Genomic DNA, 22560 nt, shown 5'->3' on the forward strand with positions numbered 1-22560 from the left:
AAAGGGGAGTGTACCTGTTCGGGGGTAGCTGAGCAGAGAAGTAGGTAGAGCCAGGTCACAGAAGACCCAGAACTCTTACCTGGAGGTAGGGAATGATCCTTTGAGGATAGAATGATCATATTTATGTTTTAGAATGATCAATTTGGTATAAAAGACCAGTGAAAGGAGGCTAAAATTGAGCTGGGAATGCCAACCAGAAGCTTATTTAATCCAGCAAGGAAGAAATGAGATCCTGAACTAAGATGATAGTAGTAGAGATGGAAAGGAGGGGAAAAGTTTAAAAATGTGTAAATAGGTAGAATCCATAGGACTTGATTTGGAACAATGATGAGTGACAATGAGGAAACGGATTATCCCAAGAACAACTGGGTAAAGAGTGGTTGTGTCTTTCACTGAGAGAGAACACAGGCAAATGAGCAAGTTAGTGGGGAGAAGTTAAAGTTCTCTCCATCCTAGTCTTAATCAAAGGCTAGTGGGCTAGAACAACAAGGTCTTTATCTATAATAACTCTTGGAGAATCATTTTACAGTAATAATCATGCCTCTTACTGTTTTTATTCTGCCAGGTTTTTCCTCATGTGTTACCTCTTTGTGAACTTGGCATGTGCACTGCAAACATTACTTCGAACACCCAACTGGAGGCCCCGGTTCCGCTACTACCACTGGTAAGTCTGCTCTTTTTCTTCTTCATCCCGACATTTGGAGAGAACCCATCATTGAACTAGAAAACTAGGAGATTCTGGGTGGTTAATACAATTTTTCTTGGCCAGCCATCCTACTGCCTGTTTCAACGTCAGTGATTACCTGAATTTCCACCACTTCACCGTGTTTTTCCAGAGGTCACTTTATAATTTATAACACCCCCTTGAGAATAAAGATCAAAAGTATGAAACAAATATTTCCAGCCTGCTGCATTCTTCAGGTTAAACCAGCCTACCCTTTGCATATCTGTTTTCCCATTTCCCTCTTAGCCAAGCACTGGACTTTACCCCTTTCTATCTTTATTCTCATATTCTCATCAGTTTTCATTCTCGAACTCTCTCTTCCTTAGGAGGTTCATGTAGCAGGTAAGAGTATGAGCTATGGAGTCAGATGACCTTAGCTCAGTGTCAGCTCTACTATTTCCTAGCTTTTTAGCTTTTAACAAAGCACATAACTACATCAAATTTAATTTTATTCATTTGTGAAATGGGACTGATAGTATTACCTATCTCATAGGGTTGCTTTGAGATGATCTGAAGCGCTCAGCACAGTGCCTGCTACATAGTAAAGCTCTCAGTGAAACGTTGCCACAGCTGCTGCTGAGTTCACGTCTCCTCGGTCCTAAAGCAGTCATCATGCTTTTAGCTACCATCCCATCTCCTCCTTTCTTTCCTGTCTTAGCTAAAGGTTCTTTAATATGTCCTGTAGGCACCTGTTCTACATTCCTCTGTGCTAACTTCCTCCTTGACCCTTTCCTGACTTCACTTACCAGTGATGGGCAGGAGTGTGACCTTTATGTGGTAAAAATTTATATCCTCACTGATTTTATCACCTCTAATCATCCTTCTAGCTTTAACCTTAATTAAATGTTAACTGTGAACTTTGTTATGTTACTATTTTGTTTTTGTTCCTTTTCCCTTTATCCTTCTTCTATTTTTTTTTAAAGATTTTATTTATTTTTGACAGAGTGCATAAGCGGGGGAGCATGAGCAGAGGGAGAGGGAGAAGCAGGCTTCCCGTGGAGCAGGGAGCCTGATGTGGGGCTTGATCCCAGGGTCCTGGGATCATGACCTGAGCCGAAGGCAGATGCTTAACCATCTGAGCCACCCAGGCGCCCCTTCTTTTCAGGCCTATGTTTTTATTAGATCTAATTTTCTCCATATTAATAACTCTCCTGTTCACTCTTTGAAATTCATCATAGAGCTAAGAAGTTCATTCTGTACACAGAAGAACTTCAGTAAGCATGGTTGTCTACCTGATCTATTTGATCAAAACAGGCATTCCATCATTCTCTGCCAAGTTTCTCTCTCTCTCTTTTTTTTTTTTTTTAGTGAGAGAGAAGAGAGTGAGAAAGAGCAAACACAAGTGGGGGGCGCAGAGGGAGAGACAGACTTTTTTTTCTTTTTTAAAGACTATTTATTTGACAGAGCAAGAGAGCACAAGCAGGGGGAACAGGAGAGGGAGAGGAAGAGGGAGAAGCAGGCTCCCCGCTGAGCAGGGAGCCCAATGTGGGACTCGATCCCATGACCCTGGGATCATGACCTGAGCCAAAGGCAGACGCTTAATGACTGAGCCACCCAGGCGCCCCGAGAGAAAGACTCTTAAGCAGACTCCACACTCAGCACTGAGCCCAGCACAGGGCTCGATCCCAGGACCCTGAGTTCATGACTTGAGCCAAAATCAAAAGAGTTGGACACTTAACCCATGAGCCACCCAGGTGCCCCTCTGCCAGGTTTCTGTTACATAAAGTAAGGAAACTAAATGGCAGATTTCCTTCAGTGGGTTCTGCATGTATGCTAATGAATGTTCATAAGGTTTTAAGCAATATTTACATGAAATACTTTTTTTAAAAGATCATGTTAATAATTCTGACTACATTCCCCATCCTTGCTTGCCAAGTAGGCATTAATTATCCTCACAACTACAGATAACTTTCATTACATCCTGTTCATTTATATGTTTTCCCAGCAATGGGAAACATCAGCACAAAGGATGGTTTGGGCCTCAGTGCAGATCTACTGACTATTGCAGTCCATGATAAGACAACTATAAAAATTGAGAAAAATATTTTGAAACTTTTATAGCAATTTGACATTCTCACAGCATCCAGGCATATAGTAATTTTTCTAGTAACTCATTTTTATTGCATTTTACAGAAGTTCAGTCTGCAATATATTGGAATTTAAAAAATAGTAGCAATCCCTCACCAGTTTGAGAAGCATCTCTAGCACAGGCTTCTTTTTTAGCTGCTTAGAAAAACACTTTCTTGTTTGTGTTTTTGTTTTTAATTTTCTAGGGCCCTCTCTTTCATGGGAATGAGTATCTGTCTGGCTCTGATGTTCATTTCTTCCTGGTATTATGCCATTGTAGCTATGGTAATAGCTGGTATGATCTACAAGTACATCGAGTACCAAGGGTGAGTCTGTGGATTTGACCTTGATTACTGCTAAAAGTGTCAGAATGGACTAGTTTGTGTAGAGCCAGCCCAATGAAAATTGCAGTAAGGATCCAGATAACCTCATTCATCTGTAACTAAATTTTGTATCCCCAGTTCTTTTAGCCATCTTACAGACACATACAGAATCAACAAGGGGAACCCATTGAGAAAGTATGAACAGATCAGTGAAAAAAGTAGCTTAAAGGACTTGTCAAAATAATAATGATGAGTATTAAAGTATAACACAAATATAAGTATTTTTGCTTATCTCTTCAGTCAAGGTATTATCTCTGAAATGAAAAAGAAATTAATCCTGAATAACTATAACAACTAAGACTTCAGAAACAACTTGCAAAAATTAGGAATAAATAACACTGGTTCAGAAGATTACATTGAGTTTTGCTTTCTCCCCATTATTTTCAAAATTAAACTGGATCTGTCATAATTTCCTCCTCCAAATTGCTGTTCTACATTATTGCTTTTGAACAGTTACATAGAAGGACAAGTGAGTGATACTTCCAGCCTTTATTTTGAATTGTTTATTGTACAGTGTGGTCCATTGATGAAGGACACTGTGGATCTGCTTTTTGTGGGTTCATTATGTTAATAAAGAGCATTATATAAATAATAATGAGTTTTAATTATCTTCCTTGTGCATATGTTAGTTTTAGATAAAGAAAAAATAAACTTTATGTTTTGAAATTGTACTTGCTATAGTTGAAATCTGTCTCTGCTTTTTTCTCTTTTGTCTCCCAGAGCGGAGAAAGAATGGGGTGATGGAATCCGTGGGCTGTCCCTCAGTGCAGCCCGGTTTGCTTTGCTCCGGCTGGAAGAAGGACCACCACACACTAAAAACTGGAGGTAAAGAAATCAGTAGAGCTTAGTGGTGTGGTGGCACATGGTTAACACACAGAACTGTGTGCTTCTGTGATTACAGGATAAGGAATTCAGGTGGCTCAAGGAATTGGTATAATGGACCCATTTTGAATGATTCCAAATCCTTCATACTTTATTCCCTTTTCTTCATGGGGTATCTGATCTAGACTTCAGCCATTTTTATTGTTCCTTGCAGAGTGATCGATTTGTGGTAATACTGGGAGGATTGAAATAAACTACACCCTCATCCTATCGTTTCCTCTAATCTCTTCCTTCTGCCCAATTACAGTTTTATATAGATCTCCTGAATTAAAAGGTAGAATTGTCATTCTCTTCCCCAAACCCAAAGTTTTTTCTCCCTTCCACCCTCCCACCAATCTCTCTGCAGGCCTCAGTTACTTGTATTGCTGAAATTAGATGAGGACTTACACGTCAAGCATCCTCGCCTCCTCACCTTTGCCTCACAACTTAAAGCAGGAAAGGGTCTCACTATTGTAGGCTCTGTCATCGTGGGGAACTTCCTGGAGAACTACGGGGAAGCTTTAGCTGCTGAGCAGGTAGGAGTCAAGGCTTATTGACTTAGTGGAATTTAGCTTCTGGTTTTGTGATGTTAAGTTGTAAGATGTCATATTTCTAAGTTAATCCCTTTCCTGAGTGATCTAAGAGGTTTCCTTCTTAGTGCTGACTTTTGAGCAATCATATTCTCTCAAATAAGAAGATGAACCAGAAGATAATAATTTATTTTTTCCATTTAAAAAGCATTACTAAACTTTTAAGATTGTCAAGGCTAAGCACTGTTTGCAAATAGACTCTAAACGTTGACTCAGGCCTTAGAGAAGTCATGTAAACTAAATCTGTCCCTTGAACCATGGAGATGGTTCTGCTCAATCTGGTGACAAGGAGCAATGAACAACTTTCCTTTCTCCTTGCCAGTCTACCTTGGTATCATGAGCAAGGTTCTTTTGCTTTACTTCTGATTAACTTGCCAAGTATAAGTTCTCCCTAAAGAAGAAAGCAGTTTTCACTCTAATACTTATTATAAATGATAAAACCAACCCTTTTATTTCGAAAATTTTACTGGATTTCATTTTGGAATACTTTGAAACCCTAAAAACTAGAAATGCTTGAAGAAACAGTCTGGAATGATGGTAAAAATAAATAAAAAGCACAGGATTGGAAATCAGTAAAGGTTGCTTATTACCCCTGATGTATCACTGACTTAATCTGTGCCTTCAGGAAAATCCTGTCCTCTTTCCACACCATTATTCCCTTCTTCTTTCCACTAAGAGAGTAAATGAAATATTATCTCCAACTTGGCTTGAATAAATAATAGCAAAGCAAAGACAAGGGTCATCAATAATCACCATTAAAATATCAAAACAGATGGAAATAGGAGAAACAGGAAAAAAAAAACCATACCTGAGAAAATTTTTAAGTGAAACTGAATCATCAGATTGAGTTTCTAATAATACGAGTCAGGGTATCAGGGCGATTGAGGAAGGAAGTAGATCATGTTCACACTCAGCCTGGCCAGTTAAGAAAGAATATTGAATATTTGTTGTATGAAGATCCCTGTTCTTGATTTGTTTGGTATGTTACAAAGAAGGGAAAGCAGAATAGAGGAAAAGGCAGAGGAATTCCATGTAGTCAACCAGCCATATATGTAGTAAGCACTTAGAGAGTGAAAAAGGCAAAGGATAATGAAATTCCATTGGGCTAATTTTACTTTTTGGACTTTTCTGTAGGAGATATGGTCTTATGCAGAGTTTGGAAAAGAGGAGGAGATTATAAGACAATGAGTAATAGATTAAAAGGTTCAGGGTAAAGCAATTCATCATTGAGGTTCTCTTTTTCAGACCATAAAGCATCTAATGGAGGCAGAGAAGGTGAAGGGGTTCTGCCAGCTGGTGGTGGCGGCCAAGCTGAGGGAGGGCATTTCCCACCTCATCCAGTCATGTGGCCTTGGGGGCATGAAGCACAACACAGTGGTGATGGGATGGCCTAATGGCTGGCGCCAGAGTGAAGATGCTCGAGCGTGGAAGACTTTTATCGGTACAGAACACTTTTCATTTTATCCTGAGGGCCCAAATAGGGATTACAGTTAAACCTCTGTTGCCTTAACCCTACCCCATAGCCTCCTAAGGTAGAGACTGTGCCGTTGCTGAAGCATAGTCCTATAAGGGCACCTAATAACTACTAACGGTAATAATCCTGTTCTCCTCACCCCTGCGAGCTCTATATTGTGTTCATGAATTGTTTATCTCTGTCAAGTATTATGCTAGGAATTATCTCTGAAATTGCCCTATTTTCATTTGTGATCTGCCTCATTGACGTTCTTACAGGAATTGGAAGGATTGTCTTTCATCAAAATCTCCAGAATTCACATAACCCCCCTTAGAAATGTAGTGATCAGAATATATCTAGTAATATAAATCATGGTTCTGAATCTAATTCTGTTAGTTATTCAGATTTTTCTTAATGATTGTTGTTACTTGATGAGGTATAACCCACTATGTAAACAGAATACCTTGCTTAAAGAAATGTAAAAAAAAAGCATTACCCTTGCTTTCCTGACATGGTGGGAAGCAAGGCAAGCCTCAGGAGTCCTCTGTTTATCCTGATTCTGTCTCCTCCCTAGGCACAGTTCGAGTGACAACCGCTGCCCATCTGGCCCTGCTGGTGGCTAAAAACATCTCCTTCTTTCCCAGCAATGTGGAGCAGTTTTCTGAGGGCAACATTGATGTGTGGTGGATTGTGCATGATGGGGGGATGCTCATGTTATTACCATTCCTACTTAAACAGCACAAGGTATTTTAGATACCTTTTGAAAAAAGTCTTTCTCCCTTAATATCGTCCTGGTTCACTAGACAGATCCTTCCTCTTTGATTATAGTGTTGGGGCTTAGGATCAGAAGAGTTGGGGATTTTTCTTAGCTTTCCCATGATCCTTTCAACTGTATGAGAAGTAGTTTTCTTTCTAGTTGATACCTACCTATCTCTAAGTGAAATTCAGCAAGTTAATAAAGTTCCAAATGAGCTCTTGGAAAAACATTAACAAGTGATACGTCTGTTTAAAAAAAAAAAAAAAGACCAAAGTCTCTCAAATACTGGAAACCTGTGTTTGGGTGTGTGGGTATCTTATACATAGGTGTGCTCATTCTTTGGTAAGACTAGTTAAACTGAACTTTAAAATAATAAATATTAGAGTCTGCATGGGGACATCAATATGCTATCTGAATACAGCACCCTCTTAATGTATCATACATATACCCTTTTGCCAGTTTTCTTCTTGTTAGGAAATTAAGAACTTTTTTTCCTCTTTAAATTTTTTTATTGTTATGTTAATCACCGTACATTACATCATTAGTTTTTGATGTAGTGTTCCATGATTCATTGTTTGTATATAACACCCAGTGCTAAAAATATGGAACGCTTCACGAATTTGCGTGTCATCCTGGCGCAGGGGTCATGCTAATCTTCTCTGTATCATTCCAATTTTAGTATATGTGCTGCCGAAGCATGGAAATTAAGAACTTCTTAAAAGCTGTTTTTAATGTGTTTCTTAGTCAAGCTTTTGCCCTCGTACAATAGTATATCAAGTTAGAAGCTAAGAACAACAAATATCCTGATACTATAGCAAGGTTGTCCAAAGCAAAAAATGTCTTGTGTTTTAGGAATAACTTTTTTTTTTGGCCTTCTTGCATCTCACTTTCCATGTATGTATGGTACTTTCTCAGGTGTGGCGAAAATGTAGCATTCGGATCTTCACAGTAGCCCAACTAGAAGACAACAGTATTCAGATGAAGAAGGACCTGGCTACCTTCCTCTACCACCTACGCATCGAGGCAGAAGTGGAAGTGGTAGAGATGGTAAGAAAGCTGAGTTTGAGATCAAACAGACCACCCTTCCCCCTCTTCCTACCCTGTCTTCCTAGAAGTTTTTCTGGTTTGGGAAATTGTTCAGCTGCAAATGTGGATTAATCCCTTAGTTCCAACAAAGCCCTAATATATTGATCTAGATAAGTAGAATGTGAATGTGTTGTGTATTTGGTGTTGTTTTTTTATTTTTGCTTTCTTGTTATACAACCTTTATATTTCTACCAGATTATTGTCTGCTTAATATGGTTTTATTAAGTTTTAGTTCGTATATGCATGTTAAAATCACACATAGTGCTTTTTTTTTAGTAATAACCTGGCAGTATTAAAAAAAAAAAAAAAAAGGGCGCCTGGGTGGCTCAGTTGGTTAAGCGACTGCCTTCGGCTCAGGTCATGATCCTGGAGTCCCGGGATCGAGTCCCACATCGGGCTCCCTGCTGATCAGGGAGTCTGCTTCTCCCTCTGAACCTCTTCCCTCTCATGCTCTCTATCTCTCATTCTCTCTCTCTCTCTCAAATAAATAAGTAAAATCTTTAAAAAAAATTTAAAAAACTAGAGTTTGTATTTTGTTTCAAGGAAACATGTAATGGTTAGATTATGGAAAAGACTCTCAGGACTTCTAGATTTGCTCTACAGTCCATAATATTATAGAGCTCAGTAACTGAACAAAATAGGAGTGAAACTTAGGTTGATATTGTGATACTTTCTCTGGCTTAATTTAGCGAGTGGAAATGAAAGTGTATGGTTCATCCTTCTTTCTCCTTTGTGCTTATTGCCCACTCTTTGTGTTATCTACGGCAGCATGACAGTGACATATCTGCTTATACTTATGAGCGCACCCTGATGATGGAGCAAAGGTCCCAGATGCTCCGGCACATGCGACTGTCCAAAACAGAGAGGGACAGAGAGGTGAGACCTTCCTGTATTCATTGAATGCTAGTCTGTCCCTGAGAGGGATGATACTATATTGTTCTCATAGAATGACACATTCTTTCCTTCTCCCTTTATCAGTTCTTTCACTATAACCACATTATTATTTGAAAATAATTGAAGCTGAAGCGTGAGAGGGAATTGGGTACAGAGGTCATAGCTGTGTTGGGCCCTTCTCAGGCACAGTTGGTGAAAGACCGGAACTCAATGCTGCGATTGACCAGCATTGGCTCTGATGAGGATGAAGAGACAGAAACCTATCAGGAGAAGGTGCACATGACTTGGACAAAAGACAAGTACATGGCATCCCGGGGACAAAAGGCTAAGTCGATGGAAGGATTCCAGGACCTGCTTAACATGCGTCCGTAAGTTTTCCAGCTCACAAGGTTATCATATAATACAGTATCCTAGTCAGTGGCACACATGTGACTTTGCCTGGTTAGACAGGATGAGGTCTGTTCTTCATTTCACCCCAAATCCAGCCGTCTCTCTGTTATTTGCCTGTGCATATCAGCTACCAGTTAACATTGTGCATAAGCTAACCACCTTTCTCACCATACTGTGTTCCTGGCATAAAACAAGCGAACGTAGAATGAGAAAACCCAGGATATTAGTATAAGGAAATCATTTGTTCACTACATTATTCATAGTCAAAGCAAAGAAGCTCTGCATCTCAAGGTTTTTAAAGTTGACTGTATGCCTAGCTTTCTCTTTGCTTTAACCACCTCTGTTTCTCCCTTCCACCCGTCCAGAGACCATTCCAATGTGAGGCGGATGCATACGGCAGTGAAACTCAATGAGGTTATAGTTAACAAGTCCCATGAAGCAAAGCTGGTTTTGTTGAATATGCCAGGGCCACCCCGAAACCCTGAGGGTGATGAAAACTGTATCCTTTCCAAGAGTGGAGCTACCAGTAGGGAAAGTCTTAGCCTGTTTCTTAGATAAGACCACTAGGTAACCTTAAAAGTCATTAGTCTGCCCATATTTGCTTCTCAAGGAGCAAAGGCTGTTAAAAGTCTTACGCAAGGATTCTTAGCAGTGAGATTGATCTCCTTTGGGGGAGCTGGGTATATATGTTCTCTCTGAACCCTAAAGAGACTTTTTAGGTGGTACATTAGCAACATGACTTCTACTATTCACAGTATAGAATCCTTTCTGAAACAATCCTAGAGATGCAATACCCAAATCCTTTCTCCTTTTCTCAGGCTCCTCCCACTTTGCAAAGCGTCTTTCTTGTGGATGTAGTTAGGGGAGAAGCAGTTTAAGTGAAATCTCTGAGAGGGAAAAAAGAGATAAGGGTTTTTCCTCATAACCTGATCACAGGATTTTTTTAATGGGACCCCTTCAAGAATGCAATGGTATAGACTGTCCCATTCCCATCAGTACCATTAAGGAAAAGAGATTAAGAAAAAAAAAAACTGGCAGAAAAATCTGATTTGAGCAGCTTCACTTAGAAATTACTTGGGTTCTCTTGAGCAGTCTTACAAAGCTGCCCTGTTGTGGCCTTTTCTTCTTTTTTGGCTTATTTTGCTGTGGTACAAACACATTACTTGTGAGTTTCCCCCATTTGTAAAGTTACATTTAGAAAAAAATCTAACAAATGAAGGTCTTGTATTACATATACAAAGGAATTAGATCCCTGGATTATTTCACAGGGTTAAATTCAATCCAGAGTTCAGACGTCTCCAACTCTGAGTATATATAATAATGAAGACAAGCATGTTCATTTTGCAGCTTTGCAGTCAGATAAACCCCGATTATCACGTCAGGTTATAAAGTGTGTTCTTCTCCCCGTTTGTCTCCTTGACAAATTCGGAAGACATGGAGTTCCTAGAAGTGCTCACCGAGGGACTAGAGCGAGTCCTCCTTGTCCGGGGTGGTGGCAGTGAAGTGATCACCATTTATTCATAATCTACTCCTGAAGACTCTGCTTGGCCTCACCTTTCCTAAAAGGCTTCCATTCTCCATGGAAGTGCCAGCTCTTTACTACTACTCCCATCAAGTAGAGGCCTGGGTTCTGTACACATCACACTGAACTCTTGACAAGCTGAGCCTCGAGTACTTGTGCAAAAAAGCACACGTAGTTCTGCTCTTTGCTATCATATGATCTGCTGTCCTTACAGAAGAAGCAGATATTTCCTCAACATCAGAACACTGGTCAAGTCCTAAAAGCCATGTCTGTACTAGTTGAAGGCAAATTAGAATTAACAGGCTAAACCATTAAAATGAGTTGGCAAAAGGGATGCTAGAAATTCAAGAAGACAAAAAGCAAGTACATGTCCAACATTAAAGGGGAGTCTCAGAAGTCATGGTCCAATGATGACACCATGGGGGTAACAGCCAGAGACACAGCTTCATCATACTAAAGAATTCGTGGCCAAGTATGTGGAGACCTAACATCTTTGTGGAGATAACCTGTGGCAAACCAAGGTGAAAATCTTTTTTAGCTAATTTTCTTTAATGTTTCCATTGCTCTCCAGGACTCCCATTTTATATTAGGGTACTATACAAAAACTGAAACATGGCTATAGCCTCTACTTCTTCCTCCAACACAAGATTCCCCCAAAATACCAGGTTCAAGTACACGTACTGTGTCAGTTTATATGTCTACTGGTTCTCAAAACCCAGTCTGTGGTTAAGATTGTAATACACGCATTGTTTTATCCTGGAAATTGTTTTTTTAAAGGTGGAGTAAAAATTTCTTTCAGGTTTTCAAATGGCCAAATTAGGGTAACTCCAAATTAAGATCTACTGAAACCATCTGTGGTTACCATGTGTGACATGGTCAAAACAAGCAAGCTGTTATCCAAGAAATCTAGATGATGATGCACATTGACCAGTAGTTTCGCCTCTCCTTTCTTTTATGCCCTCCGGGTTAGTAGGCACAGGTCCAAAATCATAGGAATAAACTAGGAAGACTGGCTAAAATCCTTCCCTAAAAGCTTTGAACTATCTTTTAAAGGGGGAATCCAGCAATGGAATTTGAAGTTCTAGAGCCATACTCCTTCCATAGTGCCAAAGATTGAGTTGCTGCTACTCTCCCTACCTGCTTCACTAAAGTGGCATACGATTGGCATTGACCTGATTCAAGAAACTTATTTTTCACTAAGAAACCTGTGCACTCATTTCCAAAGCCATAGCCAAGACTTGAGGCACTCAACTCACCTAAATGCCCGGAGTATGAGCGTTTTTATCAATTTTATTCTTCATTGTGACCGCAGGAACTTGGCTCTAAACCAAGATTATCCAAGCCAACAGTCCTCTGCTATTCCAGTTGTTTTCAGAAAGCTCTCAATGTGTCAAGGAAGTACTTGTACAAGCTTAGCTTTTTATTTGCTGGTCATAAAACATTTACTGGTCATTTTAATTTACTGGTCATAAAACACCTAGCTTTCAAGCACAGGGAAACTACCTTGAGTGTTAATTTCACAAATATGTGAAATGGTCCTTTCTTTTATAAGTATTTAGAAAAACTATTTTGCCTGTATTCATGACTGCTTTTGAATCACTTTATTAATGATAAATAGTGCCACTCTTCTTTGATCACCCAATAGGATATGGAGCAAGCAAACCTAGGTCCCAGCAGATTATTCATTTGACTCTTATGGACAGAGAAAACCCTTCAGTATGGCTTAAGAATTTGAGTATTTTGTTCCCTTTGCTTTTTTCAACCTCAAGACCCAGTCAGGGTAGCAAAGCAAAACACAATCTTTAAGTCTTTTTTCCTGCTCCTTCCTGCCCAGGGTAGAAGCATTGTTCACAATTTCCACTGTAATATTCTGTTGTTTAGTTGAGTCCACAGTAGTGGAACAGGTTCTCTAGGACCCAAGATATTGAAGCCCCCATTCTTAAAGGTCAGCCTGCCCAGGAATTCCTCTACATTTACACACATCCTCTGGCCAAAGTGGTTGATACATATATATAGATTTTTTTTTTTTCCACAGAGAAAAAAATATGGGCAGAAAACAAGGTTTTAGAAGAGCTGTTTGTGGTTGGAGCTCTAAGAATCTTTTAAAGGGATAAGGGAGTTCGTGGCTATTAATACAGCCACTACTTCAGCCCCTAAAACATAAAATCACTTACATGGGAAAATGGTTATTAGGCCAGATTTAAACTCCTCTCTGTCTAGAGCATTTCACGTCCATGTGTTGCTTATGTTGTTCGTCTGTGAAGTGTCTTGTCTCTTCTAATCACTGCAAATAAAGCAATACTGAAAACTTGGTAAGAGAGAATGCACCTTAGGAGAAGGGCTTTTGTGTTTCAAGAAGGAAGAGAAAGGAAAGACCTCTTCCTGCCTTCTGAATAAGATCCAGCTTTTAAGTCTTAGCTAAGATTTACCAGGGCAGGTTATGACAATATACATTCTCCAGTTGCTGGCCTTCTGCCTTGTAAAGCTATCTTAAAAGCTGAGGTTTGAATTGCAGCATCTGCTCCACAGGTGCCTGGTTCCTCTTGGCAGGGGAAAGATCATTACCGTGTATTTTCCTTTGCCTCAGATTCCTGTGGCCCCAACTAGCCTGCCAGTCCTCACTCCCCCTAAATGTGTTAAAAATCCATTATTGTAGATGTTAAAGTAGCAATTACAACACTGTAAGCATATTTATGTGCTCTTTTTGTCTGGCTTATTTTTCTTTTCATCATGTATAATCTGAATCCAGCATTAGTTTCTCACATCTTCCACAGTGTCTCCAACAGAATTTTTATGTTCCAGCTTGTGTTAAATAGAAATGAAACATTAAGGAAAACAGAGTTAAGGGAAACTTGTGCAACTTTTTTTTTTTAAGCATTGTTCTCAACCATTTAATTTATTGAAAGGAGATGCTGCTGTGGTTCTTGATTTAGCAGCAACCATTCTTTTGTTTACATAGAGTTACAGTTTTATTTGTTGTTTTGCTCTGTACTGGAAACATAAATAAAGTTTTCTACATTATTTTCAATCAAGGGTTGTGGTTTAGTTTCTTTGTGTGTTTGGAGTGATACATACATTGTCTTTCTGGGATTCGTCTCCTTACCATGGAGTAAAGAGAGCTTTGAGTTCTTTTCAGCATGAGTGATAACGTTAAGAAATTAGTATGCTGAGAAGGAGCCACTGGGCACAAAAAGAAGGTTGTAAATGAGATCCCAATACATAGGCACCAGGTGCTTCTTTCTCCTCTTCACAGAAGCAATCCTCCACCACTAAACTCCATCCTCTGAAACAGGAAAAGGTAAATAGGTGATTGGTGAATTGGTGTTGAACTTATGGAATCAAGTACTTTATTTAATCACTGGCTCTATTTAGCTTTACCCTTAAAAAAGTAACAACTTCCAAACTCCCAAGGGATCTTATTTCTTAAAAATAAGCTCTAGTACCAACTCAAATCCCCCACCATCAAATGGGTCTGCTATTTACGTTACAACTGCCCAAAATTTAACTTTTCCTTTGCCTTACCTCAGGGGGCTCAATGAAGGCTAACCAGTCTGATGCATGTGTAGGCAACAGTCCCATTGACTGGCACTTATAAACAGCCAATGCCAAACCCATGAGGTTTCCAATGAGATACACTAAACCCTGAAGAAACTTCTGGCTTGAACTTTCTAGCATCTTGAAAGCTGTTGGGGTAACAAAAAGTGTCAAAACCAAAACAACTTTTTTTTTTAATATCAATCAGGCCACATTTTAAAATAATATAAAGACACCCAAGTAAAATAGCAAATAGGACCATTAAAAGTGAACAAAAAGCCATGATAAGCTCCATTTCCCTCCTCCACGCCACCATCTCTACCATCACCACCCTGTACACCCTCCCCCTGGCAACTAGCCAAGAGCAGTACTAAAGATTTTCATGGGTTTCACTAAAATTTGTCTTTTAATTCTTAAAACTTAAGGAAGGGTTGTTGTATCAAGAATACTTACTGGCTGAAATGGCCATAAGTGCCTGAATGGGCCGCCAAGCCATCATACACACCATCATAGTAGGGAAGATGGAGATTGTATTGCCTGCCATGTACATGATGAAGAGGTTCATGGGAATCTGCTTGAGGGGACCCAAGGCGATGTCCCAGCAGCGCTAAAACAAACACAATTTTAACCTATGATCTCTATCCTCAGTCCCACATTTATTGGATCACTGATGTTAAAGTCAAATGAACACAATTCCCAATTCTGTGCTCCTGACTGAGCTGACTCCTCAGTTCCATCACTTCTGTCTGCCCTTCTCCATGTTGCCACAGGAAGCTTGCTCTTCTAAAAATAAGGCATCCTCACCATTCATGTTTTTTCCTACTGGTTTTCCAGATACCATTTACCCCCATGATTTGGCTAAAGAAAAAAAGACTTCCCTACTTTTGTTCTTGTACTTCTGCATCTCTCATTGCCCCATCTACAATTGAAATAGGTAAATCCAGAGGGTGGGAGATTAGCACACCTCAATAACTAAAAGAACAAGATGACAAATCAAAATATTAAGATCTAAATGACATTATTAACTGACACACATAGAACACTGCACCCAACATTTGGAGAATTCACATTCTTTTCAAACACACATGGGACACTTAAAAAAGCTGACCACTTGCTGAGCCTTGAAGAAAGTGTCAACTCAACCCAAATCATACAAAGCATGTTCTTTGCTTATGATGCAATTAAGCTAGAAATCAGTAACAAAAAGAAAACTAAAAATTCCCTACATACTGGAATTAACATGCCTTCTAAATCCATAAATAGAAATTACAATGGAAAACAAATATTGTTAACTGATAACAATAACAAAAATGCCACATACTACCCTTGTGGGACACAGAGCACTGAAAAACGTATAATACATATTTAGAAGACTAAAAATAAAGCATCTGGGGCGCCTATGTGGCTCAGTCAGTTAGGCGTCTGCCTTCGGCTCAGGTCCTGATCCCAGCGTCCTGGGTTAGAGCCCGCATCAGGCTCCCTGCTCAGCGGGGAGCCAGCTTTTTCCTCTGCCTCTGCCTGCCTATCTGCCTACCTGTGATCTCTCTCTCTGTCAAATAAATAAATAAAATCTTATAAAAAAAATAAGCATCTATTTCTTTTTTTACAATTTTTTTTAAGTTTTAATTCCAGTTAACATACAGTGTAGTATTAGTTTCAGGTGGTACAATATAATGACTCAACACTTCCATACAAGCTCATCACAAGTGCCCTCCTTAATCCCCATCACCTCTTTCACCCATCCCCCCACCCACCTCCTGTCTGGTAACCATCAGTTTGTTCTCTAATGGTTAAGAGTCTGTTTCTTGGTTTGCCCTCCCCTTTTTTTTTCCCCCTTTGCTCATTTGTTTCTTAAATTTCATATATGAGTGAAATCATATGGTATTCGTCTTTCTCTGATGTACTTCACTTAGCATTATACCCTCTAGCTCCATCCATGTCATTCTCAGCATCTATTTCAATAAGTTAGAAAAAGAAATAGATTAATCCCAAGGAAATGAAAAGGAAAAATGAGAAAAGAAATTAATGAATTTTTCTTTAAATCAACAAGGCTAAAGGTGTTTTTTTTTTTTTTAAGATTTTATTTATTTATTCGAGAGAGAGAAAGAGAGCATATGGGGGGGGAGGGTCCGAGGGAGAAGCAGACTCCCCGCTGAGCGGGGAGCCCGATGCAGGACTCAATCCTGGGACTCCAGGATCATGACCTGAGCAGAAGGCAGTCACTTTAACCAACTGAGCCACCCAGGCGCCCTAAAGGTGTTTTCTTTTAAAGATTGATAACATCAATACTGGTGAGCCTGATGAAGGAAAAAGAGAAATACTCAACATTGGGAATAAAAGAGGGACAACTCTATAGTTCTTGCAGCGTATTAAAACGATCATATGGGCGCCCAGGTGGCTCAGTTGGATAAGCATCTGCCTTTGGCTCAGGTCATGATCCCAGGGTCCTGGGATCGAGTCCCTCCTCAGGTTCCCTGCTCAGCGGGGAGCCATCTTCTCCCTCTGCTCCTCCCCCTGCTCATCATCTCTCTTTCTCTCTCTCTCTCTCTAATAAATAAAATCTTAAAGTGATCATATTACAGGGGCGCCTGGGTGGCTCAGCTGTTAAGCATCTGCCTTTGGCTCAGGTCATGATCCCAGGGTCCTGGGATCGAGCCCCGCATCGGGCTCTCTGCTCCGCGGGAAGCCTGCTTCTCCCTCTCCCACTCCCCCTGCTTGTGTTCCTGCTCTCACTGTCTCTCTCTCTTCAAATAAAATCTTTAAAAAAAAAAAAAGTGACCATATTACAAATTTGGGGAAATGGATAAATTCCTAGAAGAAATACCTAACAGCATAATAAATTGAAAATTTAGTCATAAAACTGTTTAAGAAACTGAATCTGTAATTAAGCCCAGATGGTTTCTCTTGGCAAATTCTAAACATTTAAGGAAAAAAAAAAAGCCAATCTTATACAAATTCTTTCAGAAAATAAAAAATGAACATTCATTACATAGGGCCCCATAAATACCAAAACCTAACAAGGACATTATGAGTAAAGTTGATAGATCAATACCACTCCTGAACCTAAATGCAAAAATCCTACTGAACAAAATATTAACAAAGTAAACCTAGCAATATTAGAAGAATATATCACCATCCATTTGAGCTTATTCATGTTAAAAGAATAAATGGACATATTTGTAAGCAATTCCCTGGTGTGTCACTTACAGAAAAGATCATTTATCTGGGACTTTAAAGATCAAACCGTCCATACAACAGAACTGTTCTAAAGTAAGTATAATAATCTACCTTCAAAATCAGGCCATTTTAATAATACTTTCATGTTATTGTTCATATTACTATTTGATGTACCAAGATAAAAAAGATATACTTACCAAGAAAAGCACTGATACCAGCTGTCATTTTTATGTAAAAATCACTGCATTTCATGAAATAAAGATCATTTAGTACTGAACAATATTAAGGCTAGGAGGAAAGAAAATGCCAGCTACTGTTCTAGGTACTTGGGACACAAAATCTGCTTTCCTGGACCTCACAAGAGTAAAAAGAAAGGTCATAACCATATCATGTATATGAATGATACGGAGAAATACAGGAAGTAGGAAAACAGGATAGGGGGTGCCCTGAGTAGGTTTCTCTAAGAAGGTAATATCTGAGAGACCTAAGGGAAATGAGAGAGCAAGTCATACAGGCACCTGGGGGGAGAGTATTCCAGGAAGAGGGAAAGAACATGTACAAAAAGTCCGAGACGGAAGCCTGCCTGCTATTTTCAAGGAGCAGCAAGGAGGCCATTCTGACTAGAGTGGAATGAAGAACAAAGGGGAAAGTGGCAGGAGATGAAATCACTCAGACTAGAATGACAGGTAAGATAAGAAGAAGTGATAAGTAGCAAAAATTTAAATCTGTTTTGAAGATAAAGCCAAAAGAATATCCTGACACATTGGTTGTGTGGTTGTAAGGGAACTAGGGTAAAAGGATGACTTCAACCATTAGGCACCAGCACCAAGAGATAATTTTCAACCTACCTTCTTACATGTTCAAACATCTTTTATTTTTCCAACTATTAAGCACTTTTACTACTGTAAATTAATCTCAAGCAGTTTACCAATATTAGGGATAAGACTCCTACAGTCGGATATTCATATGCTGCTTGGGAGAGAAGGGTGATGTGTAGGTCAGGACTGGCCTAAGAACTACCGTGACATCTATACCTCTGTACCTTCTCCACCAGGATCCGGTCCGTCTCTTGCACGCTGGTATCAGGCACTTGCTTGTCCAAGTAACCGACAGGGTACAGCGAGTCTCCCTGGCCACCGCCCCGGTCACTTCGGCTCCTAAAGAACCAAACCAAGAAACTAAGGCTGCAGCCCCCCACACTTCATATCCCACATTCCTGTTCTAATCATTGGAATAAAGATCCTCAGATACACCTACCCAGATTACACCAAGCCCTCTCGTGGGTTCGTCAGACTTTTGTCTATTGTGAGGAATGAAATAAGCATCTTTTGAACATTAGAAACGTCCACCGTAGAGAAGCCGCTGGCTCCCCGGGAGCCGTCTTTGTGCCACCTATCGTTTTCAGAGAGTTGTATCTCAGAGATCAGGTCCTATTCCTCCGCGGTAATTCTGGGGTGAAGGCTCTTGTTACCGAGCTTCGCCCGGGCTCCTCACCTGCTGCCTCCTCCAGGCCCGCTCAGCTCAATGGCCCACTTGAAGCGCCGGCCTCGGTTGGCCACCAGGCTCCCCTGTGCCGTCATGGACACGGCCGCCTACCAAAGCTGCGAAGCTCCTTACTCTAAAGCGGGGCCCGGACCCAGGCCCACTGACACCCACTACTTTTTGGTCTTACTCTGCAAGCCCACTTCCGGCGCGTAGCATAGACGTCACTTCCACCCCGGAAATTTGCGAGCGGAGGATGAGATAGTACTTGGAGCTGGAGAACCTGGGTGCAGGGAAAACCCGACCGTACTTAGCTCCCTCCTTTTTGAAGATTCCTGTTGTGTGCTCCCTGACCTCTGAGGTGCGCTTGCGGGACAGAGGGAAAGTTCATACTCACTCTGGGTCAGGAATTGAAGCCAGGGACACCTTCTTGAGCTCCGGCGCGCTCCCCTGAACACAAGATTCCAAATCCCGTCTAAACCTGGTTTCACCACGGGTTTGTGTGTGATCTTGAGCAAGTTATTTAGTAGCTTCCGAGTACAGAATGTCTGCCATGTCCCAGGAGCTTTGTGTTTATTATTTAAGTCACATTAATCCTGCGAGGTAAATAGTTCAATGCCCATTCTGCCCCAAAACTAGGAAGCAGTGTGGACGTGGGAAGGCTCATGGGTTTGAGATTCAGATGGCCTCCTTTTGAATCGTGGCTTCTTTACTTAATTGTGTGACTTTGGACACGTTAAATATTTAGTGCTTCCATCTCTTCATATGTAGAAGTTTATCTGTTTTCAAGGTTTGTGAGGTTAAATGGAGTGCCCGCCACCCATGCATGATTTTTTATTATTATTATTTTAAAAAGCACACTAGTGGGGCGCCGGGGTGGCTCAGTTGGTTAAGCCTCTGCCTTTCCCCACAGGTCTTGATCTCAGGCCCTGGGATGGAGCCCCCTGCTGGGCTCCCTGCTCAGTGGGGAGTCTGCTGCTCCCTCTCCCTCTGCCCCTCTCCATCCCCCGCTCGTGTTCTGTCGCTCACGCACGCTCTCTCAAACAAATAAATAAAATGCTTTTTTTTAAAAGGCACACGAGTGATCGGATTTTGTATTGAGTTGTATATCTATATAATAATATAACGTGTTATTGGGTATTTGTTTCTCGTTTTCCCCCCTTTTATAAAGTGTTATAAACTGTATCTTTTCTTATTTCCTTAAGTTAAATTCCTAGAAGTGCAGTTGCTGGATCTAAGACTATGCACATTTTAAAGGAATTTTAAATGCCCGCTAGCAAAATCGCACCTATTTGCATTTCGCCAGCTTTGTAATACTTTTAAATTGGCGCTTTGAAAATGGCACTGTATTTTCAAACCCTTATTCCTTTGACCCCAAGTTATTTGATATGGTCGGGGTGGGGGTGAGGGAAGAGGAGTGCTGTGAGAATGTGGTTGGGAGGTAGGGTTGAAAAGGGCCAATTAAGGAGTTTGGACCCTTGAAGATGATGGTGATCTGGAGCCGCTGAAGTTTCCACCCCCATTTTATTTTCTGATTTGAAAGATATTTTGTGTTCATAGCAGACTGTTTGAATAAGGCAGTAATGGAAAAGGCTTTTCCCCTTCCAGTTCATTCTAAAATGTTTATTTATCTGATCATAGGAAGACGGAAATTGTAGATTGCTTTCCTGCTTCTTTCTACTTTTCTGCCTTTATCTGTTGTCTCTGATGAAACTTTGAGGTTGATCTCAGACTTCACAAGGGTCTTGACCCTATTGGTCAATCTTTGTCCCAGTGAAATCTGCAGTCCTTACCACATTGCCTTTGTGTTTGTTGACCTCCTCTGAGCACGTATCTACCTCCTCTCACTGCACTCTGCCCTAAATTCCTTGATGTTAGGAACTACATGTTAATTATATTTGATTCCACTGCCTAGAACATAATGTATTGAACGTTTAGTGAATGTGAGTAAATTAATTGAAAGTAAATATAATACAGAACTGAATATACTATAATTACATTTATATGAAAAAATATAAAAACTAGAAGAGAATACATTTTAGAATGTTATATGTTATATCAAATTAATGGTTTTCATGCAGTTTTTTTGATGTTCAAGCTGTTGTTCTGCTTCTTAAATAAATTGTAAGGGAACGCTTTTGAAAAGGTTGTCAGTCATTCAAATCATATATTCCTTCCCTTTTAAAGTACTCCCCCACTTACTACAAAAATGTTTCAACTGTAACCCAAATCAAGGTTGCTTTGGCCTCAGGTTAGTGCAGGTCCTTTTTCCTTTATCCTAGGAGTCCTGAGTGTTGGTTGCTAAAACATGTTCCAAAGAACATGAAGACTGGGGCGCCTGGGTGGCTCAGTTGGTTAAGCGACTGCCTTCGGCCCAGGTCATGATCCTGGAGTCCCGGGATCGAGCCCGGCATCGGGCTCCCTGCTCAGCAGGGAGTCTGCTTCTCCCTCTGACCCTCTTCCCTCTCGTGCTCTCTATCTCTCATTCTCTCTCTCTCAAATAAATAAAAAAAAGTTTAAAAAAAAAAACATGAAGACTGAGGTGAAAATTGGAACTGAACTGAAGAAGGATTCCAGGGTCAAAACACATTTGAGAAAAACTACAGATGCTCTTCTGTACACACATCTTAGAGATTCTCAGTGGGATTAGTATAACATTAAAACCATGAGAAATGATTCAATAAAGAATCTCCTTTAATTCTGCTTCCCATTCACCTAAATAAGAAGCTCCCCCCACTTTTATTTTCCCTTATCACAGCTATAAACTTCCTATGGAGTCAGTGTTCCATAGAATACGATGAAGGCAACTTTCTGCAAGCATGCTAGAATTTTTCAGGAGAAAGATGAATGTAGTCCTTGAAAAGCTCTGCTTGGTTTTGTTTTTGTTTTTTTTTTTAAGATTATTAGAATATCATAAGAAATAATAGATCCTTTATAAAAACAGTTTCAAGTTGAAATTAAACTCGAGGATTCAAGTTGTTTTTTTGTTTATTTGTTTTTTACAAATTATGTTTTTCAAGAAAAATCAAGGGAAACCTAGATTCTAATCCTGACTCCAAATGAACTACCTGTGTCACTTTGAGTTAGGAACTCTTGGCCTTAATTTCTTCATCTATAAAATAAGAGACTTCTACTAAATGACTTCTAAAGTTACCTTCTAATTCTAAAATATATTTTTAAAAACATTTTGCATATTACTCTTTCATATATATTCATAGAAAAAATGATAAACACATAAAGGAGTAATGGGATTTCAGATAATTTTTTTTTAATTGTGCTTTCCTGGGGCACCTGGGTGACTCAGTCGTTAAGCGTCTGCCTTCGGCTCAGGTCATGATCCCAGGGTCCTGGGATCGAGTCCCGCATCGGGCTCCCTGCTCTGCGGGAAGCCTGCTTCTCCCTCTCCCACTCCCCCTGCTTGTGTTCCTTCTCTGGCTGTCTCTCTCTCTGTCAAATAAATAAAATCTTTAAAAAAAAAATTGTGCTATTCCATATTTTTCCTAGTTCTCTGCATTGTGCAGGTACCACTTTTGGATTTAGAAAAAAGTATAAATGTTAGTAATATAACATGACGTGTTTCCAAACCTCAAAGCATAATTGTTCTCTGTCCTGGATTCACAGGAGAATCACCTTGGAAGCT

The 22560-nt window shown here is 40.0% G+C and overlaps 2 protein-coding genes, 1 long non-coding RNA gene and 1 other non-coding gene across 8 annotated transcripts in view; 2 read left to right on the forward strand and 2 right to left on the reverse strand.

The window, feature by feature from the left end:
- SLC12A6 (solute carrier family 12 member 6) overlaps window positions 1-13755 on the forward strand; it is an 85673-nt gene extending 71918 nt beyond the window's left edge. For all 3 annotated transcript variants that reach the window (XM_088024707.1, XM_028119475.2, XM_028119476.2), the window contains 11 exons: window positions 566-664; window positions 2998-3117; window positions 3895-3999; window positions 4403-4571; window positions 5871-6066; window positions 6653-6822; window positions 7751-7882; window positions 8690-8797; window positions 8999-9183; window positions 9571-9704; window positions 10638-13755. In XM_088024707.1, coding sequence (XP_087880833.1) covers window positions 566-664; window positions 2998-3117; window positions 3895-3999; window positions 4403-4571; window positions 5871-6066; window positions 6653-6822; window positions 7751-7882; window positions 8690-8797; window positions 8999-9183; window positions 9571-9704; window positions 10638-10729 — 1510 coding nt within the window. In that variant the 3' untranslated portion in view covers window positions 10730-13755. The remainder of the gene's footprint in view (window positions 1-565; window positions 665-2997; window positions 3118-3894; window positions 4000-4402; window positions 4572-5870; window positions 6067-6652; window positions 6823-7750; window positions 7883-8689; window positions 8798-8998; window positions 9184-9570; window positions 9705-10637) is intronic.
- LOC114221479 (U6 spliceosomal RNA) lies at window positions 7432-7534 on the reverse strand. Its single transcript, XR_003611740.1, has one exon. It is a non-coding gene; the product is annotated as a U6 spliceosomal RNA (small nuclear RNA).
- A 126-nt stretch (window positions 13756-13881) lies between the features above and the next one.
- On the reverse strand, window positions 13882-19120 carry EMC4 (ER membrane protein complex subunit 4). Of its 3 annotated transcripts, none has more exons than XM_028119478.2 (5): window positions 18933-19120; window positions 18481-18595; window positions 14715-14868; window positions 14250-14410; window positions 13882-14010 (listed from the first exon to the last, which is right to left on the reverse strand). In XM_028119478.2, the coding sequence occupies exons 1-5, from the start codon at window positions 19016-19018 to the stop codon at window positions 13975-13977; spliced, it is 552 nt and encodes a 183-aa protein (XP_027975279.1). In that variant the 5' UTR covers window positions 19019-19120; the 3' UTR covers window positions 13882-13974. The 3 variants fall into 3 exon arrangements, with proteins under 3 accessions (XP_027975279.1, XP_027975281.1, XP_027975280.1); XM_028119480.2 differs by lacking the exon at window positions 18933-19120 and adding an exon at window positions 18696-18917 and having other exon boundaries at window positions 18473-18595; XM_028119479.2 differs by lacking the exon at window positions 18933-19120 and adding an exon at window positions 18696-18916.
- A 45-nt stretch (window positions 19121-19165) lies between these two features.
- On the forward strand, window positions 19166-19996 carry LOC148163930 (uncharacterized). The gene is made up of 2 exons (XR_015768541.1): window positions 19166-19281; window positions 19834-19996. It is a non-coding gene; the product is annotated as an uncharacterized LOC148163930 (long non-coding RNA).
- The last annotated feature ends 2564 nt before the right edge of the window (window positions 19997-22560 follow it).

This window comes from Eumetopias jubatus, unplaced genomic scaffold (assembly GCF_037043125.1).
Source record: "Eumetopias jubatus isolate StellerSeaLion01/CBP00866 unplaced genomic scaffold, mEumJub1_p1.0 scaffold_7, whole genome shotgun sequence".
Taxonomy (NCBI): Eukaryota; Metazoa; Chordata; class Mammalia; order Carnivora; family Otariidae; genus Eumetopias; species Eumetopias jubatus.

Bases quoted from the DNA above. Each gene is read 5' to 3' on its own strand.
- EMC4 (XM_028119478.2), bottom strand. From the start codon at position 19,018: ATGACGGCACAGGGGAGCCTGGTGGCCAACCGAGGCCGGCGCTTCAAG. The intron at 14,869-18,480 runs GTACAGAGGTAT...TGTTTGTTTTAG, and splicing joins ACCGGATCCTGGTGGAGAAG to CGCTGCTGGGACATCGCCTT. The intron at 14,011-14,249 runs GTAAGGCAAAGG...TTCCTGTTTCAG, and splicing joins CCTTCATTGAGCCCCCTGAG to AGGATGGAGTTTAGTGGTGG.